Consider the following 22475-nt stretch of genomic DNA (forward strand, 5'->3'; position numbering starts at 1 on the left):
ATTACTTGTATAACTGTGACAGTTCTTATGTACAGTGAGTAAGTACAAGGGGTATTTCTCCTTGTCCTTAATGACTTGGGTCCAAATGGACTTCCACTACTGTGGTATATTTGGTAAGCAGTTTGAGTCCACCAACTAGATGTGAGTCAGATTGGTTTTGGCTGAATCAGCAGTGATATCAAGAATGAATCTAATATTCCGTTTACTCTGGAGGATTAAACAGTACAGTGATATTTATTGCATTTAAAAAATCCAATGTAGATCAGTTCCTTTTAGAAAATAAGTTCTATTTTCTTCTCTTGTAAGACTTCAATCATATTGTGGTGCTTGTACATCCAGTATACTTGGTTTCAGGCGTTTGGATGTAATTCAGGAAAAAAGTCCATAATAGAGGATCGGTTATATCTTTACTGATACATAAAAGGAAGATACAGCATGGTCATAAATCAGCTTGATGTGCCACCTGTTTAGCATTTAGAATAGTGGTTGATTTGCGTATAATAAGTATGTCTGTGGAATAGTTTAAGCAGTATGAACTTTCATTTGTCGAGCCAGCATTTTAGTTGTTTTTGGTATAGTCTGTTGAGCTCTTGTAAATAACTAAACCCATGATAGTAGTTACGATGGATGTTCCTTAGGTTCCCAGGTTTGAAGCCACTCTTAGTCTTCTGACACAGGAGTGGACATTACTGAGTCTTTTAAAGACTTCAGATTTGTAATTCCCTTGACAGTGTTAAACTTCTAGCCTGTGTCTGTGTTGAACAAGGTGTTGAGACAACTACATTTTACCTTTCGCATGGTAAAACGCTCACACTATCCTATTCTAAGCCTGCTTGTGTGTCCTCAGTACCAGCAGGGAATCAGAAAACACTGGCTTTTTTCAGAGCTCTCTTCACTGTGACTTGACAGAAATAAAACTATCCATAATACAAACTCAGATCCACAGTGTGATTTTGAACAAAATAAACCCCACAGACCTCAGGCTAAACTGAGAGGAGGGAGGACAAAGCAAATTGGGTTTTAGAAAGCCTGGGAAATGTTAAATCAGTTGTTGTAGCAGGAATTAATCAGCTGATCCTGATACTACTTGCCTCAACCAAAAAAGATAAAGGATCTGATACAGAAAGAAGCAGCCCTGTTCTGTCCACAAATGCATTTTTTAAGGTAGCTCATTCCCTAGCCTGGACTGTGTGCAATCTCCTGCTATTCAGTCAAGATACCACTGCTCTTCAGTGTGGAGAAAATAAATATTCCCACATTTTATAGTGTTGCTTCCAGATGTTTTGACAAGCCATTTGCAATCCTTTTCACAGGAGAGAGGGAATATGATGACTGCTCGGCCAACGAATATGCTACTCTGTTTTCTTGTCATAATGGTACAATTTAAGGTTTACTGCTTTTAAAATTGGCACCTTTTTTTTATTATTTATTTTTTAATGGTCTCCTGTGGTTTTTAACCATATTAAGAAGTCTCACTTTACAAAATTATTAAGTCTAGTATGCAAGCAACAAACTGAATTACACTTTGAATTGTTTGATACACTGTTATATTAGACACAACCTGGATGTAAGACATACTTCTCTTTATTAGAAATACCACTCTTTGGACCATGACATTTCTTGAAATGAGGTTGAGAAATTAAACAGTAAGTGGACCTTAACAGCGTGGTTATTAGGAAGACAGCAGCAGTAAATATAAATTTTGTTTTATTGTGTTAACAAAGAATGAAGACAGGAATTAAAGTATAGGTACAACAAATGTAAGTGTTATCAAGAATGTGTCAAAATGAGTTGACATTATTTATAAGAACTAAAAAAGCACTTATATATATTTGAAATGAGCGCCAATTTTTAGAAGACAGTAAATAGGGTGGGAAGAGGCTGGGATAAGAAAAAGAAAACTACTTCAGTCAACTATTGTTCAACTTCTTGAATCAGCTGCCGTGTGTTTTTACTCCTTCTCATCATTTCTTATACTGTATCACTGCCAGAATGAACAACAAGATAATTATTAATTCAGTAATCATAACTTAAGGTGGGTGGCATAACCATTCACTGGTCAGGGAGTAAATTTACTGTGTGTTTGTGAATCTAAATAACTCATGGGTGATCTCTCTCCCAATCTCTATGGAGGATTCATTTAATAGTCAGGGTTTGTTTTTTTTCTTTCTGATACCTGTAATATAAATAAATATTTTTCATTTTATGTTCTCAGCTCCTTGTACCAAGGTTTTGGTAGAATATAGCATTATTATTACCATGGCAGGGGGGTTGGAACTAGATGATCTTAAGGTCCTTTCCAACCCTAACTATTCTATGATTCTATGATTCTGTTAATTGGCTTGACTAGTGCTTGAAAAGATGCATGAAGATATTCTGATCCCTGCTGCAAATTAAAGCCGAATTAATCAATTGCCATTTGGATTTACTGATCAATGTCCATTAAACTGGGCTCTGAATCACTCCCTGAAAAATCCCTGTAATACTTTATCCATTTAAGTTTTTAGTTATCAGAACAATAGATCTTTTGCTCCTGATCAGTCCTGCATTCTTCATGCAATAATAGATCTCTTATTTGTAATGCCTCTGATTAAAACAAGTCAAAATCCATAGAGATAGTGAGGAGGTATTCACACTCCAATCTTTCCTTCAGCGTGAATTGCAGAAAACTCATACTGCTGTACCTGTAAGTCTTATATGGAAATGGTTCTTGGACCTTTGATGATGATGAACCGCATGGAAACTTAGCTTCCATTTTTGCTCTGCCTTGTTTCAGTCCTGGTTCACATGCCAGCTACAAAAGACAATTGCAGACCAGAGAACCACTGGAAACCTTCACTGTATTAAAAACCTGAAGGAACCTCTGGTGCTGTTATAGTTCCATGGGATGACTGTTTTATCCACTCCAGCTCCAGCACAGTGGCTGGAATACAGGTTAAATAGCCACCACCAATAACTAAGTTAGGTAGTCTCAACAAAACCTGACCTTAAAGTAGAAGTCACAGTGGTTCACTCTCAGCTTGCCTCAATCTATACCCCTGCCTGTGCACCCAGAATTAAGCACAGAACTCCTGCTGATGTTAAAGTTAATTTAAATGTAAATCTAGATTAATCCCAGGTTTAATCCCATGCTCAAAATGTTGCACATTACATACATTCTGCTTTTATAATACCAACCAGAATCCTATGTCTGTAATCTTACTCCAGAAAATTTGCAAGATTAGTGGACTATTTAGCAGTCCATAGAGCAACATTAGTAAAAAATGCAGACTTTTGCTGTTGAATAATAACTTTCTAAGGCATTGTTTTGTCTTTTTGTGTACTTTAGAACAGAAAAAAATGAAGGAGTAATAGTAACAGTATGCACCCCAAAGAAGAAACATGAAAATAAATTGTCATGTCAGAAAGGAACATGTGTAATAATGAGATTGAACTTGTGGGTGTATTTTAACCTCTATAATATTACTTTGAAACCCTTGAAATGTGATTACATAGAGATAAAAATAATGGCTGTATTAAATGATTGCTGTGTGAACCAGAGCTGCAGTAACAGGTTATGTTTACATGTGTATTAATAGCATAGAGACACATGGAAAACAAAAATCATAAAATTTTGAATATCACCTCAGTATTACTAGATTTAATATAATGTGAAAGTCCTTAGTCAATGCAGTCCAACAAATGCACATACCGTTCTGATTTTCTGCAGTTTTGTGGTTTTTGATACTAGGATGCTAATATTTTTCCAAGCCTGTCTTCTGAATATTTAAAACGTTACTACAGCACTAATTAAAATATACTCAGAGGTGTTTGTTTAGATGTTCTCCAAAGTATAAGGAAAATTAAACAGTGAAACTGCGTACCTTTTTAATTCCATGACTACTTCATAGTAGTAAGATAGTGATGTTTTGGAATGTTGCATTTTATTACGTACCTTTATTGGATTTTAACTTATTTTTTTACTGTAAACCACTATCTTGCATACTCAGGTCATTAGTTAACTTACATATATGATAGTAATTTTTCCACTGTTCTTCTTAATCATATCTTTTTCATATTTAGTGATAATGTCACTTAAATTTGATCTGTAATCACAGGGAAGCCATAAATGCTCATATTTATCTTGAACCAGTAAGCCAAAAGGCAAAAAACCCAAACTGACCTCTGCCTTCTCTGACTCTCCATGCCATGTTCTGAAGAACTAGGTTTGAAAAGAAGTTATATACAGGTCAGCAGAAGTTGCCTTCGCTGAAGAATGCGCAGCAAGTCTAACTATTCAGCTATACCACAGAATGGTAGTCCAACCTCTCTGCGCAGGCAGGGTCACCTAGAGCAAATTATAGAATCACAGAATAGTTAGGGTTGGAAAGGACCTTAAGATCATCCAGTTCAAACCCCTCTGCCATGGGCAGGAAATTATAAAGGAATTGTGTCCAGATTATTCTTGAATATCTTCAGGGAAGAAGACTTCACAGCCTCCATGGGCAACCTATTCCAATGCTCAGCCAGAAGTTCTTCCTCATGTTCAGGTGGAACTTCCTGGTTTTGTTTATGTGGCTTGTCCTATTGCCTGACACCACTGAGAAGAGTCTGGCCACATCCTTTTCAGATATATACATTGATCAGGTGCTCCCTGAGCCTTCTCTGGGCTGAGCAGGCCCAGTACCTTCAGCCTTTCTTCATATGGGAGATGCTCCAGACCCTTCATCATTCTAGTAGCCCTTTGCTGGACTTGATCCAGGAGTTCCATTTCTCTGTTGTACTGGGAAGCCCAGAACTGGACACAGTACTCCAGGGAGGCCTCACCAGGGCTGAGTAGAGACACAGAATAACCTTTCTTGACCCTCAAGGGTTTTTCAAGTGCAGCCATTTGCCACAGATAGTGAATCTTTGTCAGAAAAGTGGTCTTTCCACTTATCCAGCTGGATGCTTTGTAATTCATCGATAAAGTGAGGGTTCAAACATTCTGCTGGTATGTTTGTCCTTCTTGGGATATGGCTCTTTCTGGCTAATGCCAATTTAACCCATGAGGTGGCAAATGAACCAAATTGTTTCAGTAATTTCTACCTAGTTTTTCAAGATGAGGAAAGATTCTGAGTTGGGTTTTTTAACTTCTTGTAATAGAAGAGACAAGAAAATACCCGTTTCCAGAGTTCAAAGGAAAAGCAGGTATGACGAAAGACCTCATATCCTAGATCAGTATTCTTTATGGAAGAGTCCATTGAATCAAATGTGGCATTGTTTGTAGCAAAAAAATGCTCTTTCCCCAAAGATATTGCCATTCTGAATAGACATACAGCTGAGACAAAGATATCTTACAAATATGGTGACACAAAATAGTCACAAGGCAATTTTTTTTCCGGAGTTAATTTTTGTAGAGCTGAGAACTAAACCAGGAACTTTTTAGGCCATGTCTAGTTTCTTCATAGAAAAAAAAAAGATTTCTCTACTTCCTACACCACTCTTGTGTACTTAAAGTTCCCCAAAAGCTGTTGAAATACTGCAAGAGCCCCAAATATATATATATATATTTAGACTGAACTATTAAGCCATAATTTCATAAATCTAAATACGTGTCTACAAGCAACTATGTATTCCGTGGCAGGACTTATCCTTTAGAACTAGCATGTAAATATTTCAGTTTGGCCTCAATTAAAAATGTATTTACACAAGCTACAAAATGATTCTTTTTTTTTTCCTTATATATTCTATAAAAAAAGTGGAGACTTATCTCTTGAACTGTTTAGTTAATAAAAAAAATCCCAAATACATTTCCCCCCCAGTATTACACTGCACTAGTTGCAGCCTAAAATGAAAGTAAGTGTGCTTCACTGGTGCCATATCAATGATACCTTTATGACTACATATACTTAAAAATATAACTTACAAAGTATATTGGTTAAATATTTTAAATAAGTTTTATAATATCATTTGAGCAATGTCAAATACAATTTTTATTTTAAAAGGCTTTGTTGGAATTCAGTCTTTTAAAATATAACAGCTTACAGCAGGTAGGCTATAAAATAACACTGTATGCTGTCTAGTTAGTTTCTGGTTGAAAAAGCACAGCAGTACTTTAGTTCATTACCTTTGAAAAAAACAGTAACAAGATAATACAGCTGCCTCTGATTAAGATGTAAATTCTTTCTAATTAGAATGTAAATTCTTACATTTAAATGAAGACATCAATTGTCAGGATGCCATATGATATCTTATTCCACCTTGCCTGAATGAAGCCCTCACTGTTCATCTATGGCACTAAAATAGTTTTGCAATCCCTTTGTTCTCTGATTCTTGTAATATTCTCTCTTCATGTTCCCTTTACACATTGCTTTTGTTTGTTTTCCCCCTGCATCTGATATTGTTGTGTCTTGGGATTTTGCAGAAATTTGGAATGAAAATTGAGTTCAGTCAGTGCCAGTATTTGCCTGTGCCTCAATTACTTCTGCTGAATTTTCCTCAATGCAAATCAGGCAGGTTGCATAAAGTGATGCATGTATTTGAAATAATTAATTTTCTGTAAAATGACGGATCAAGTCCAATCAACCTTCATGAAATCTAAATAAAAGAGTAGAGAATTAGAAATTAATTAAGATTTTGTGTCGCTAATACTTTATTATGCAGTCTAAACTATAAATAATAAGTTATATTTTTAAGCATAACTTTTTAGTATGAACTGTTGATGATAACCTTTGGCATAATTATCTTGTTAAAATGTATCAGTATAAGTATATTAACCTAAACTTAATGTCATGAAAGGCATTGTAAATTAATAATGTTTTTAAATAGAAAATTATTGGATAAAAAGAGTTCAAGAATTGAGCCATCCGTTAGTTTTGCATGCAGAAGTCTTCTGCAGACTTAAAGCAGTATGTGTCTACCGGTTGATCTTAAAGTGTTTCACTGTTTTATTAAAGCAGGCTATAATACTACATCTTGTTGGCTGAGAACATATCGTTGAATTTTTTTGTTGGAAGCCTGGCTTTAATCAAATACCCGTGTAGGAAAAGCTTACATTCTTCTTACAAACACGTGCCTTCGGTTGATACTCCAAATCAGTCTTATTTTCCCCATTTATAAGCTGTATTAATTTTAGTATGTGTTTCATGGCAGTAAGCTTCTCCATATATCAGACTTTGTCATAGGTAGCGACACTGTTTTGGATAAAATGACACTGATCTTAATATAAATGGCAAAAGATCCTTTGACCTAACATAATTACATAGATATGTGTTGTATAAATATTATTCATAATGCCTTTATATATAGAAAGCTGTAATTATGACCAAATTGCTAGTAGTAATAACAGTTTATATGATGATTCCAGTTCAATTGGTATGCCTGTATCACATATTTACTTAAAATATTCAACCTAAAGTTCAGGAAAAGTTGAGTATGGTTTTAAAAAGTTAAAAGTCATTCTCATAACAATAGTCAACACTAGTTTTAGCAGTATTTATAGTTTGTGTTTGCCATAGGGTGATTATATTTCTCTGTGTGTGTGTGTGTATATTCTAGAATGCTTTGGATGCTATATTAATATTTATATTATTCCAAACAGAAGATGGAAAAGTGTTACGTTTCATAATGTGGATAATAATTCTCTTAGTGAGTGAAGAGGAAATAACTCCAGTCAGTTTGCCCAAGATATTGAAAGTGGTAGAAAGTGAGATGCTTTCATCCAATTAGACTAACATCCAAGAAACATGATTATAGATAACACAGTAATAAAAATAAATCTATGTACTCAGACATTTTAATATGTAAAATGAGCTGGAAGCCTATAGAAACTGAGCAGATTCTAGCCTTTGAGGGGATTTGTTAGAGAAATAAAGCGCATCAGTGTCCTGGGTTTAGCAGCAGCGGTCATTTTTCTCCTTCTTGGTAGCTGGTACAGTGCCAAGGACACTTGGTAGCTGGTACAGTTTGGCCAAGGACTTTGTGAGCCTCATGCTCTGCCAGGGAGGAGGGAAGCCGGGAGGAAGCAGAGACAGGACACCTGACCCAAACTGACCAGCACGTCATGCCCAGGAGGTAACTGGGAGAGTTACCCAGAAGGGCTAGGGGCTGCAGGATTGGAGGAGGTATCAGTCGGTGCTTGGTTGGGCTGGGGGGAGAGTTATCAGTTGGCTGGTGGTGAGGTGTTATATTCTCTTCCCTTGTTATTTCCCTCATCATTATTATTATTGGTGGTAACAGTAGTGATTTGTGTTATACCTTAGTTACTAAACTGTTCTTATCTCAACCCGTGGGAGTTGCATTCTTTTCGATTCTCCTCTCCATCCCTCTGGGAATAGGGGGAGGGCAAGAAGGGAGGGGAGTGAGTGAAAATCTGTCTGGCTGGGTTTAACCCACGACAATCATTTACGACAGTTTTCCTTCTTTTGCTTGCTTTCCTCAGAATATCATGTGGTGTCACACAAAGACATTTTCACCTTTGCTTTTTTAATATTATTTTTAAGTTTGGTTGTTTGGGTTTTCATAAGAAGAGGAGCAGACAATAAAAAACAAGTCCAGTAAAAAATCAAGTAATTAATTTTCAGATTTTCTTTAACCACTTGATCTGTACCAAACCTCCCCTAACACTTTTAGTTCGGAATACACAATAAGGTGATGATGGTATACTTCTTTTTCTGCAACACAGTGATTTGCCCTGTGTCTCTTCCTCCTTGAATTTATATTTGGTGCCTTTATTGTCTTTCACTTCATTCTGTATTCTACTCAGATATGATTTTTCTCTAGGAAAAAAAAAAAAGAAGAAAAACAACAAAACATACACACAAAACATACACAGCCAAAAATTATTGCCTCCAATTCACAGTTCATTCTGTTCATCAGACTGACCAATTTGACAACTTCTCCTTCAAAATAGCCATTATAAATCCCATCTCTAGTTTTGTTTGCAGTCAAAGTCTTTATTCGTTCTGTTTCTGTGAAAGGAATCCCAGAATCTCTTTTTTCCCCGAGTTTACTGCCGTATGAACAGGACTGTTTAACCTGTGAGCTTAAGAAGTTTGTGGAAGTAATCTTACTTATATCCTGCCATTAACTAATTTAGTTTTCACCTTCAGTAAGTTCTAGAATTGATCTGCCTTTTGCGGCTAGCCTATAGTCTCTATTTTTATATTCTGATATGTTAAATTTTCTGGTGAATCAAATTTCAGCTGTAAGTACAGTCTTCACTGGATACATCAGTAGGATGTGTCAGCACAGAAGGTGAATTACATTCTGAATCATACCAGGCTGATATCTCTTACTGTCTAATAGTGTCGTTTGCAAACGTATCTTTCATCAATTATTGTCTTGTCTTGTTTGGGACATTTCCTCTTCATGTGATATTTTTAACTATTGTTAACATACTGAGAGTGTTGCTCTGTAACAGTAGCTGCTTGGCTAAGGCCCCCTTGCCAAGGGAAGGTCTCTCTCTTTTCCCTCCTTTCTTTTTTTTTCTTTTATTAGTCTTTAGTGTATTACATTAGTAGGGCCACCTTGAGGGCTATGTTCCAAAGGCATAAATATCTTTTACATGACTCAGCATCAGCGAGGTCAGCTTCTTCACATTTTAATACTGCCTATATTAAACCCTGATGTATTGCTACAAAAGTTGTTTCCATTTTATATGTAAATCAAATTAGGGGTTTTTTTTGGCTTTCTGATTAAATTGTTAAGAGAACTGTGTAGAACAGAAGTTTCATTGCATTCAATTTTTAGCACACAAGCTAAACTTCGGGTAGGATGTCAGTCTATCTACAGATAATTTTCTAGGTTCAAGGAGGTTGTTCTGAATTTTGAAATATTTAAATACTCCACAAAACATTTTTACTTGTCTTCACCAAGTAAGTATGAGGCAAACTGCCAGAGTTACTGTACTAATCATTTGTCTCTACAGTTGGTGAGGAAACAAAGACATCTGCCATATTAACGGGGAAACATCTGCCCTTCAAAAGAGAGAAGTCTGATTAAATAAAAGGAAATAACTTATATTGTCAGTATAACTTATACTGTCAGTATGAGAAAGAGTGTGGGATAATTAGTGGGAAATTATTGGTGTAGGGTTTCTCTGACATTTTTGGTCCCTTTTATTAATTCTACCGGTTTTTGCCAAAATGTTGGCATATATTAGAACTTAAGTGTAAACTGTTGATATTAGCTAGACCTGCCAAAAACATCTGAAAGATTCAAAACTAAACAATTAAAATATTCGTTTACTGTGAACTTTGTAGCAGGATTCCCATTACAAAATGATGAAGTAATACCTCTTATACCTCTTCTTCCTTGAGAGGCATAAGAGGAAAACCTTTTTCTTCAAATACAGTATTATGCAAGACAAAATTAATTAAATGCATGTTATGGTAATTGTGTTATTCGTTTTACTTAGAAGTGGAGAGATGATGGAATGAGAAACAAATATTTTGAATAGATGCTTTAATAAATGAAAGCAGTGCTGTGTATGAATAAGTCATGTTAAAAACAATTCAGACACTTACTTTGGATGTACATAGCATTATTTTGCCTAATATGAACATTACGTATGGCTTTTACATATATTGTGCCCTAAATATGTTGTCAAAAAGCCTTCTTCTGAATAAACTTGGATGTAAGGACCGAGCATATTTTAAAATAAGTTTTTAAAGTGTGCAAAAGTGACATTGAAACACTTCCCATGCATTTATGAATTCATTTGCTTTATTAATTTTTAAAAGTTGAGATATGGCTTCAAAATTTTGTATAATATAATTTGCTACTAAGCAGTAAAATAGGCAGGAGCTTTGTTTTTCAGCTTCTACCAAATGTGGATATTCATCACTGACTGCGCCACTATCCTCAACCAGACTGAGCCTATCAGTCTGCCTTATTAGTACAAAAAAGAAGTTGCAGCTTTAGGCATTGAAAATAGGGAATTTTCTCACTGAATGTTGACCTATGTACAAATATGTGCTGCCTGATTTGAAGACCACTTAGGCAGAGAACTGTATGCCTGTATTACTGTGTGATCTTTAATATGAACTATGGTTTTAACAATGTATTTGTGAAAAATCTGCAAAACCTGAAGATAAAAGCACTTCTCAACAGATTGATAGTACTTACTAGAGTGACTAGTACAAATACATAGATGTTGAGTATTTTGAGTAAGTACAAAATAAATAGCAAAGGGGTTATGGGAGGCACATCTCTAAAGTAAAAGTAGACCTGTCTAAAATAACAGTTCAAAGTAGGTTATGCATACAAGTTTTTAGCATTCAGATATGAAGATGCTTGATTCCTAACATTCACTAAAAACATGATTAAGACACATAAGTGGTTGGTTTAAAAAGATAGCAATAGAAATATACAACAAAGTGGTTGCATTATACTAACTTTGACTATAAATCACTTACATTCACTTGTAATTTGCAGTCATCCAGATCTGGGTGATGTTGAGAAAATAATGCCCAATTATTTTCAAGATCCAAGTGAAAAAAGTATCCTACACCTCTTTCTGTTTTCCTTATCCTGTGGGGTTATCAGTTGACTATTTTCTTATTGGAAATGGATGACGGTCTTCCTACTCAAATGAGCACCATTCTACTTAGATATCCCCTTAAACTTCTACTTTACAGTGTATAAGGGTTGAAGCATTTCTTGTATATTACATGTCTTCACACTGAATTTCACAGTTCTGTATTTACAACCCAAATCCATTCTACTGGTCTAGCTAATAAACCCTTACTCATTGAAGACTTCTCAGAACTGGTTTTATCTTTGACATAAAATGATGGTATGATAATACGATTATTTACTTAATTATTTACTTAATTAATTACTTAAAAGTAATCTGGGCTGTTTGGCAATTTCCGTTGATGCATTATAGATACAAGTCCATATCCATATGTTTTAATTGTTCATTGCATTATTTGGGTTTCATAGAAGCATGTATTCCCAGAAATTTCTTACGAAGCTTGCTTGAGTTTGTAAAGAGATTAATAAAAACTTGACAAAACCTTAATCCAACATTATATCTAAATAATCATTCCTGGCCTGATACTACTCATACAATCCTATACATTTTTGCTTTGTATCTGTACTATCCATGAAATTAGAAGAAAACTTTCTAGTCTTTCATTTCCATAGCAGTCTGAGATTTTTTTAATTGCTTTACTTGAATTGTTCTGTTAGGGTTCTCCACTGCTCCAACCATTTAAGCAGTCAGCACTGTTTGCCTATAATCTTAAATAGCAGAAAAGCAAAGGAGTAAAATTTCTTTTTTTTTATTAGCTCAGAAACAGTCAAAACAGAATAGGATTAGTGACATATCTTTTCCACAACCATCTGTTACAAATTCAGATCAATAAGCATGAGCATCTACATACCTATGGATGCACATGCCAGGCAGATACTTCATTGCCCAACAGCATGCTGTGTCCCCTTATACGTGAAACACAGTATGAATATGCATATATACATGTATATGTGTGTATATATATGTACACATATGTGTATACACAGACACGTTTATATACTTCAGCAGTGAAGGAGCTTAGATAGTGTTAGTTATACATTCAAAATAAAGTTTCTTTCACATGAATGTTTTGTATTTTGATCCTGGGTGAGTCTTAACACAAAAGTAGATGCAGGCAGATACACATAGCCAAATTTTAGAAGCTGACAGAATGCTTCATGCACGTATGAGTTACTATATAATGTAGAAATCTTTATGAAACTGTTTTGGATGACCCACCTCTATCTGCTGAATTACTCAACTGAAGTAATTTTGCTGTTCCATAATAAATTGCTACCATAGCAACCTCATAGTACTGAATCCTTCCAGATCTAAGCCAACAACACATACTCATTTACAAATCAATGAAGCTAATTTAATTAAGAGTTTGTAAAAATCAATAAAGTTCATCCATTTTTTATACATGTAGAAGTTGTCCTTACTGACTATTGCAGTACTGAAACTGTATGTTGTTACATGTTTTGCATTGTAGCTTTGTTTTAGAATTTAACATGCAGAAAGCATTAATTATATTCTGGAACTCCAACTGAGAGGATTCCACTATGCAGGAAAAGGAGATGCCATTTTTGGAACTGAGCAAATCTGAGTAATCTCAGAAGTGCTAAAAGGTATGGGTTTAGCATATTGGTCAAATACTGTTTTCTCACCTTCGTGCCTGCATTAAATTTCAGTTGTCAGTTTATTACCTTGCTGTGGATGTCTGTTAGAATAAGAATTCAAGTCAAGGACTGTTCTTGAAAATGAAGCTTTTTCCATTCATGTAAGCTATTTTCTCATAAAAACTTGAGGCTGGTGGTGCCTGACACTTTAGGTGCAGCCACCTGAGCCATAATGCTGGTCCAGAATAGTTTTCATAGATGCCACAGATGCTCTTCATGAATCTGCATTTTGTCTGTTGTCAATTGCTTGACTATTCTGAGATCAGCAGATCACCATCTATTATGAAATGTAAGATACTTTTTGAAGAGAAAATATTTCTTTTGGAAGAGACTCTTGGTCTCCTTGGAGGAGGTGGGATATTTTGAAATAGTTTTCTTGTGGTTTGCATCTACAAACTGTGCCAAATTTTCAAGGAGTTCGGTTGCCATTTGTACAGACCCAAAGGAACTGGCTATATTCACAAGTACTCAGTAACTCTTAAAAGCAATCAAATATTTCGTATTGCCATTTTCCAGTATCTATCAGAAAAGGTGACTAATGGTCTCCTGTAAATATTAGATCGTTCTAACAGGTTCTGATTAACAGTTTATTTTGAAAATTGTACGTAATTTGCAGTATGTGCAGCCATTGAAGATGCACTAAAGAAACAGTATCTATGTTAAGGTCTCTAAAAGGATGAAATTACAAAATAATTCTATTAAAATTAAGTGATCTTTCATTTCCATGGGTGTAATATAGGTTAGTGGGTGTTTCCTTGTGCCTCTCATGTTTCCTTCTATTTATGACTTCTTCTATGTGTGCTTGTCATTGTGCACAGGTTATTCATAACAAGCCTGTTTAGGTGATCTTTTCCACACATCCAGTATTGAAATTAGATACCTCTACTTTTATTCCATTAAAATAGTCAGAAAAAAAAAATGTTCTGTGGTTACTAAACTGTCTGTGCCAAAATAACTGTGATCTTGTCAGCACTTATAATTTTTTAAGCACTTCATTGTAATGCAAATAATGAAATTATTTTTAAAATAACCATAATAGAGTTTGAAGGGAAAATGCCAAAATATGGCATTACATTATATACCCTTACACCTGCGTGAACTACACCTTCTGCCTTCTCCCCTGATTATTTTTTCTTTATTTTCAAGTGTTTGTGGGAAGAGAGAAGTGAGGGCACATCTGCTAGAGGAGCAGTAGGCTCAGAGTGGGAGTTATCATGCCCACACATACTGCTGCTGATCCTACTTCATCCCACTAACTGCTGTATTTTCATTATAAGCTTGGATTCTGTTTCCCTCTTTATTACAAGGATGTTACAGTTCTTTATTCTTCACTGACAGCTGGCAACAGGTAATGCTGGATGTTATTTTGTTCACTCTAGTCAAGCACATTGATTTCCAAGTATAACCATGTTTTGTTTGCTGTATTTTGTTCTTGGTGTGGTTGAATGGCATCCTTGGAAAGATGTGCATTGAGCGAGTGTTGAATAAGTGGCTTGCCTTCGGCATTCATGAGTAAATTCTGTAGTTTTTGTTTCAAGCCTTTGACATGTCATCAAGTGTAAATCTATTCTAATGCCAAAATCCCTCTTGATGTCTAATGCCAATCAGTAGCTTTTCATCTTGAAAAAGGTACTGAATAATTTGCCCTGTGGATATTACACAGATACCATATATGGCAAGAAGCAAAGAGAGGGGAATCCCATACCCATTTTTTAAATTCAAATAATCATGTTCAACCAGTTTGCTTTCCTAAATACCATTGGTAGTCTGGTACATTTTCTTGCTTTCAAGTGAATATTGAATACTTGTCTAATTTGCATCTTTTCGATGTGTAGAAACAATATGCTCTTTCTGCTGCAGTATTTTATTTCATGAGCAGTAGCCAACATGCTGAAATATGTGAAGTATATTACTTTTGTTATTTTAATAGGACACTCAAATCTTTTACCGCCATTGGCTTCATTAGTGGGTTTTGTTATAAAAAAATAAAAAAATAAAAAAGAGAGAACGAAAAAGCATTTGCTATATAGGAAGGTCAACATTTTCTTTGTGAACACAGTTTGTGACCATGATTTTGAATTTCAATGAACTGTAAGCTGTAAGAGTGTTGAATTAAAGGCATAAAACACTGTAGTTCACTCAAGAGCTCAAAAGTATGTAATTTCTTTCCTTAGAAAGGAGGCCTGCTGAAAAACCTAATGATGTGTTTATATGGTTGAATGGCACTCATATAGTTTATACTCAGAAGAAAGAAGCAAATAGAGCTTTGTATTTAACTGCCTTTCAGTCTGAAATATTACAAGATTTTAGGATGCACAGAGACTATTGTGATTATTTAATCTGACTCCCTGTGTAATACAGGTCATAGTACTTTGCACAGTAATTCCGGCATCGGGGCAAATAAATTCTTCGGCTGTAGTGAGTGTTTTGTACTGAGTTTGATTGGTTTAAGCTACCACCTTACCCCAAGTCTCATATTAGTGATATTAGTAGTACCAATACTGTAAGGTATTTTCCTTATAATTTGTAATGTTGAACCTTTCACCCAGAGTTATTCAGAACAGCTTGCATGACTTAATTAAGCTTGGAGTTATCAATATTTTTAAACGAGAAGTCATGTATATCATTTTCAGTGTAGTTAATCAGGAACAGAATTTAAACTCATGATATTTTGGTTTAACAAATAAATCGTGAAAACACTCATTAGCTGATTCCCTTACCAGTCATGATTTTAGGCCAAAAAATCTATTCATACTTAAATTAGTTAGTAAGGATATTTTGTCAGGTTTAAAATTACAGTGAACCCAAACTGATATTTAAAGATACTTGCTACTTCAATATTCAGGTTCAAGTTCTCATTTTAAAATCTTGGGGCTGCATTGCATACGGCTGTGCATGTACAGACTGCTTTCATGCACAAGAGAGCCCAAACCTTAACCACTATACAGAGAATTACCCATATGTTAACTGCTGCAATCTTTTAGGAATGAAATGCAAGAACTGTCCAAGCCCTCAGAACTAAAATATTATTTTGGAAAAATGTAAAAATTATTCTATCCAAATAAAATATGTGCTAGCATTTAAGTAGGCAATGATTATTTATGAAGGGTAGGATTTTCTTAGTCCAGGGCTAATAGCTGACTTCTTCAAAAATGGACTCTAATATCCCGTGACAGGTGAACTCTAAATCTTTTATCTCATCTAAAAGATCCAGTGGCAGGACAGATAATCAGACATCTACCTACTAAAAAATAGCCAAATAACAATATTCCATTTTCTATTCAGTTTTCTTTCTTTTGGTAAATGGGTCAAATTTCAGTTAACATCAAGGTCTTGTCAATGTTTGATATAGTTTTGGTGTCCGCACGGATGTAGCAATGGGGCAATGATTATAGCATAAATGTTATAATAAATGCTATATGTAAGTGCTATAATAAGTAATCTCATCTCTCTGGTAATAATATAATGCTATAGTATTATTGGAAGCAATATGGCAGTATCTCTCTTCACTGAAATATTTCACCAAAATACTATTTTATATGTTTGGCATGGTAGTTATGATGGAATAGTCAAGTAGAGACCAGTGAGCCATAGGGATCCATAAGTGCACAAATACAGCAAGCAGATGTTCTTTACTCTACCTAGACAGACACCTGGCAGAGAATAAACATATAACATGAAAGTCAAAACATAAATAAACACATAAATTAACACCACCAAATGCCATATTAATGTCATTATTAATATTCTGCTGGGTTTATTTGAAGGGAGAGGAACTTAAACAATAAGCTAAAAGAAGACAAAACCAGGAAAAAAACATTGAGCACAAGCAGATGATGCCAGTGGGGCAACAAGGAAGATAACATAGATGTTAAGTGAAAATGAGGTAGGGACTAAGAAAGGGAGAGGGTTGAAACAAACTAGACAAAGTAAAGCAATAATGGCCAAACCTAGAGGAAATTTTCTTATTGTCTGAATCTCTCTACTTGGGCTGCTTCTGCATCTTTTCCTACAATTTTAAGGTCTAGCTAGGTCTGGCTACGTTATTCTTCCCTTTTTACTCTCCCTTCTTGGGTCCTTGTGCTGTGGAATGTACATGGGCCTAGCAAACACAGTCTCTGGTTTGGCTGTTTCTGCTAATATCCAGGCAACTAATTTCTGGGGAAATCTGTTTGTTGTTTCTTTTTTTAAGTGCTTCGCAACTCTGAATGTACCTGTGGGTATGGGTAGGAAGCATTATCCCATCTCTGCTTGGCTTGCAGTCACTGGCGTTCTTACTATACAGTGAAGAATTCAGTGTGGGTCTGTACCCAAGTGTGTCTTTAATGTCTAGTGAAACTAAAATTGAGGAAAATCAACTGCACCATTGATTAGAGTTGTTACCTTGGGCTGGGTTTTTTTTTGCATTTGGTGGTGTTTTGTTTGCAATAAATCGTTTATTCACTGCTGTATCAAAATTACGGTTGAATATTTGATCAAGGCTGTACCTAATTTCCCGTTCTTGTGGCCAACTACTGAAAGTAGTAAGGCATGAACCAAATTCATAGGATCACAGAATCATAGGATGGTTAGGGTTGGAAAGGACCTTAAGATCATCTAGTTCTAACCCCCCTGCCGTGGGCAGGGACCCTACACACTAGACCATGTCACCCAAGACTCCGTCCAGCCTGGCCTTGAACACTGCCAGGGATGGAGCATTTATCACTTCTTTGGGCAACCTGTTCCAGTGCCTCACCGCCCTCACAGTAAAGTTCTTCCACTTAGTTTAGCCATTTAAGTCAAGGATATCTCATGCTGTCAGTGACATGTTAATGTGGCTTTTCTATTTAGCCTCGTAATTTTTATTTTCTGACAGAGAGGATCTGTTCTAGAGATACTCAACCACCCTTCCTCTGTAGCTAACTTCCCATTGGGATCTTTGCTTATAACAACTTCTGGTTAAAAAGTATACTGAACTGTAGAAGGCTACTTCAGTGAGGATACACCTACAACTTCCATGCAGCAGAACTCAAGCTTGGCAACAGCAGTTAAAATGCTAGATGATCTTAACTTTGCCATTCACTTTGTCAAAAAATAGGATAACTCAGACTGGGCAGAAGTCTGGGTTTCCCTGGCTAGATTTCTGCCAGTGTCTTGCTGTGTGTCATAAAAAAAATCTCTATCACAGTACTGGAAAAATCCTAGCTGAGTATCTTATTTATTGGGCCGTTCCCTGTTGGAGTAATTTATTGAATAGATTTATTGGAGAACAATGTAGGTATGTGTGAAAAGTGGACAGCATGATAGTGACTAGGATGCAAATGAGGAAAATAAACTGTGATGAGCTAGATGCATAATTAGTGAATGTAGGGAAAAAAAGAGGTGATAGTTTTTGCAATGGAAAGTTAAATTACACACAGCAGGAGTTATGAAGAATGAACTATTAGATTTCCTTGGGTTAGAAGGTTTTTGTAACTATTTGACAAGATCAGATTAAAATTAAATATATATTAATCTTATAGTTCCCACCTCCATATAATTTTATAAAAGCTAAGTAACTACTTAATTTTTAACATTTGGTCATCAAATAGATCTACTTTCTTCAGTTCAAAGATCTGATTTAAAATACAGATTACCATTTGTAACCTGCCTAGGGTTCTCCAAAGACCTCACTTTGCATTGCTGAGTGAGTATGCTGAAACTGCATTCAGTGAAACTGAGCATGGACATAATCTGAAATCTGGATACAAATGTTTTGTTTAGATTCTTTAGTTTTCCCTGTAGCACCGCAGGTAAAGGACACACACTATGAAAGCCTGTGGTCTCCAGGAACACTGCTCTGCTGCTAAAAACAATTATAGTGAATGGTTGCTGGGCAATCAGCTATCAAGTAAACTGAGATCCCTTAGCTTTCCCATACTTATCTTGATTAATGATTTAGCTAGTCATAAAATGTGTATTTGTAATTTAGATAGAACACTGAATGTTTTTCAGGGGAAATAAAAAATATGTCTCATCTGTAAAAGCCTTCCTTCTGGTAGAAATAGGCTGTAATTAATATTATAAATGCAATCATTTTGAAATAAATCTCTAGTATGTTTTAATGGCAAAACCTTTTATGTTTACCGTGACAAATAATAAAGTATCAAACTTGTCATCATTTTTGGTTCTTTCAGTTGACACTTTATGAATATTTTTTAGAATGAAACCAAGCTACATATTTCTCAATTGTTTTCAGCCATAGCAAGGTCTGATCCAACTTTGATTAGCATTCATGGGCGGCTTTCCATGTGCTTGCAAAGCTCAAGGATTTGGTCTCAGAGTCAAATGCTACTGAAAAAAAAGCCAAACTACCATGTTATAAAAAATATTTCTCAAAATTCTTTTCTTCTTCAGTTTAACCACACAGTATTTCAGTATCTTATTTTTAATAACAAAATATGGAGCAGTTTCTTTCAAACTGAGCAGAGACATTCTTTCAAAATTGGTAGTAATATGCCAAAATAATGTCTTTGGTATTTCATTTGAACAAATGTAAAAGGTATAACCAAAACTGTCTTTACCAAGTTCTATAAAAATACTAAAAAAAGACTGGTAACCACATACATGAGACACAAATTGCCTTCAAAGTGTCCATGTACATTTTCCTACAAAAATATGAAAGTGACATTCATTCACAATGTCAGAAGAATATTATTTTTATGCTTTGGCTTTATGGGCTTAACACATGCACTAACTTCTTTATCATTTGTTCTGTCTTAGGGCTATTTTCAGCATAATTTTTTATGGGGCTATATTACATATAAAAATATAGTTTTCTTGACATAAAACATATGTTCATAGGACCATAAAAATGCTTCTTCTTTTGGGTACTCAGGACAATTAATAATACCTAAATTATTAAAAGACAAAACATTTTATTTCAAAATCGGGAAGAGGGTTTCAAAGTAGCTTTTTCTTTAAATTATTCTTAGAGACCAGGAACAAAGTTTAGCTAGTGCTTATCTTAGCTAGCTAAGTTTAGCTGGATGCATTCATACCATTGCAAGAATGCTACACTTACATAATGTAGATACATGCCTGCCTGTGTCTGTACATATATATACACTCTTTCAATAACTCTCAAAAAAATAGTAACTACTTTAAACCATCCCATTTTAGGTCTTTTATACACTTATGAAATTTGTTGTTTATTTATCTACTTCCTTAAAAAATGTCAGATTTTGCCAACACATTGTAAGTCTTTCGTGTGAAATAATTTCAACTGAAGTGGACAATGTGGAAAAATGAGAATATGGGAAATAATAAAAATCAAGGAGGCAATGATTTCCATATATTTCTTAATATTTTTTCCATAGTTAAATACTGTTATCACTAATTAGTTATAAATCCTAAATGGTTAATTCATTCCATTCTAAACAGAGGATATTTATCAAAATCTTTAAAAGACATGATATATTTTATTTATTAAGTATATAAAAAGCTTCAGAATGGGTAGTAGTGTAACTACCTGACAGCTTTCAGACAGGTAGTAGCAGTAGTACTGAGTTTAAAGATCAGCGAAGAGCAATTCCTTTTTGTCACAAATTAAGTTCTGCCTTTGATTTTCCATTGTATAACACTGAGGACCAGAAAATAATACACGTTTTAGTATTATAGTTACCCCATAATTTCATATAAGGAGTTTTTCATTTGACATATGTGAAAGAAAATCTGTTACTAGTTTTGGAATCAAATTCTTCTTACTGTTTAATGTTTTCACTTTTCTCCATTATTAACCAAGTTAGTTGGCCAAGATTGTTCCAGCTAAGAAGTCACTAATGAAGTCAGGAATTTCTTGGTAATATTGTTTAATTGATTACAAAATGACACAGTGTCTTCTTCAGTTCGGCTTTTCAGAGGAAGGAAAAGAAGCTGCACCTTCTATGTAAATAAATTTGGTTTCAATTTCATCAAAGGAATGCCTGAATTCTTTACTTTTTTTGCCTCCTGAGGCACCAAATCAAGACCACTTGTGTATCTACCTGCTTACACTGAAAAGGGGAGTTATTTAATGAGCATTTAAGGAATACTTTATTCAATGAACATGATCTAAGAGACAACAAAAGCTCTGCTGAGCTATTTTGGAGTTAAAGATCATGTACTTTTCAAGAAATTGAAATCAAATTTAATCTGCTTTAGCTTTTGAATCAGAATGTTGCAGCTACAGAACCTGTTTCATCCTGTCTTAGGAAAAGACATTTCAAGCAAAAGGGCTGCAGGTGATTTTTAAAGTGTGTTTGTTTGCAGATAGAGTTCAGCATAGTGAAAATGATGCATACTTTAAAATGTGGGGGTTTTTTATCTTTACAAAAATGATTTAAAAAGAATGAGAAATCATACTGTAAATTAAAATCCTACATATACACTGCTGAAATTCTCTGCTTCCAGAGCTTTCATCTGGTTTTAAGTCTTCACAAAAATGCCTTGAAATTCTGCAAATAAAGCAATGTTTTTTAACAAGAATTAAATCCTGACAGGCAAAGAAATTCTTTCTAATAATACCATTCGTGTTTGTAGTCTTACAGAAGTGGTATCTGAAACTGGCTTCTTACCCAGAAAGCATTTTCTGCACCCTGTCACATGGAAATGCAACAACTGAAATAATGATTTGATGTTATGCACAGGCCAGTAAATAATCCATAGTTGTATCACTTCTGTGTTCTTCAAATTTCCCAATAGTTCTTTAGATTATGTCCATCTTTTTTTCTCTTATGTCATACTTGCAGAAAAAGTGAATGAAACACAGTACTTTCCTTGAACATAAACTAGTATTATTCTTACCTGTTGCTCTATATGAGAAATTAATAACTTTCTTCTACCATTAAAGTGATTTTCAGCTAGTTGCTCAGTAGAAATTTTTGTACAGGGTAAAGGCCACAAACTGGTTTTGTGTTACACACATTAAATGTTTCCTGTAAGAAGAGGGAAAGTACTGCTAAAAAGGTAAATATAATCTTGGTTTTGTGATTTATATCTGTATGTATGAAAACCCATATATGAATACATACACATAGTAAATATTTAATTGGGCAAAACAATATTAAAGTCATTTCGATTAGCAACATAGAAACAGTATTATCATTTCTGATGTTCGCTATTTTAGAGGGACAAATTAAGTTAGCATTTCATGCACTAAACTGATGGTTGTCTCCTTTTAATGAGACAGATATCTTAATTTCATTTTTCATTGTGTGGTTTTCAATTCTTTTTATTTTTATATCTTTCTTAGAACAAAATGAAAAAAAAATCTTCATAAAGTAACCTAACTACCTGATAGACTTAAGTTGCATTCCATC

At 34.7% G+C, this 22475-nt stretch overlaps 1 protein-coding gene across 6 annotated transcripts in view; it reads left to right on the plus strand.

Moving 5' to 3' along the window:
- ELP4 (elongator acetyltransferase complex subunit 4) overlaps window positions 1-22475 on the plus strand; it is a 142194-nt gene that overhangs the window by 91069 nt on the left and 28650 nt on the right. For 2 of the 6 annotated variants that reach the window (XM_061356640.1, XM_061356634.1), the window contains one exon: window positions 14305-14508. The exons of the other annotated variants lie outside the window; for them this stretch is intronic. In XM_061356640.1, the coding sequence (XP_061212624.1) occupies window positions 14305-14493 (189 nt within the window). In that variant the 3' untranslated portion in view covers window positions 14494-14508. Of the gene's footprint in view, window positions 1-14304; window positions 14509-22475 lie in introns of those variants that run through there. 6 annotated transcript variants of the gene reach the window in all.

This window comes from Neopsephotus bourkii, unplaced genomic scaffold, assembly GCF_033783945.1.
Source record: "Neopsephotus bourkii isolate Nb327-2 ecotype Australia unplaced genomic scaffold, CSIRO-AGI_Nbou_v1 NB_860, whole genome shotgun sequence".
NCBI lineage: Eukaryota > Metazoa > Chordata > Aves > Psittaciformes > Psittacidae > Neopsephotus > Neopsephotus bourkii.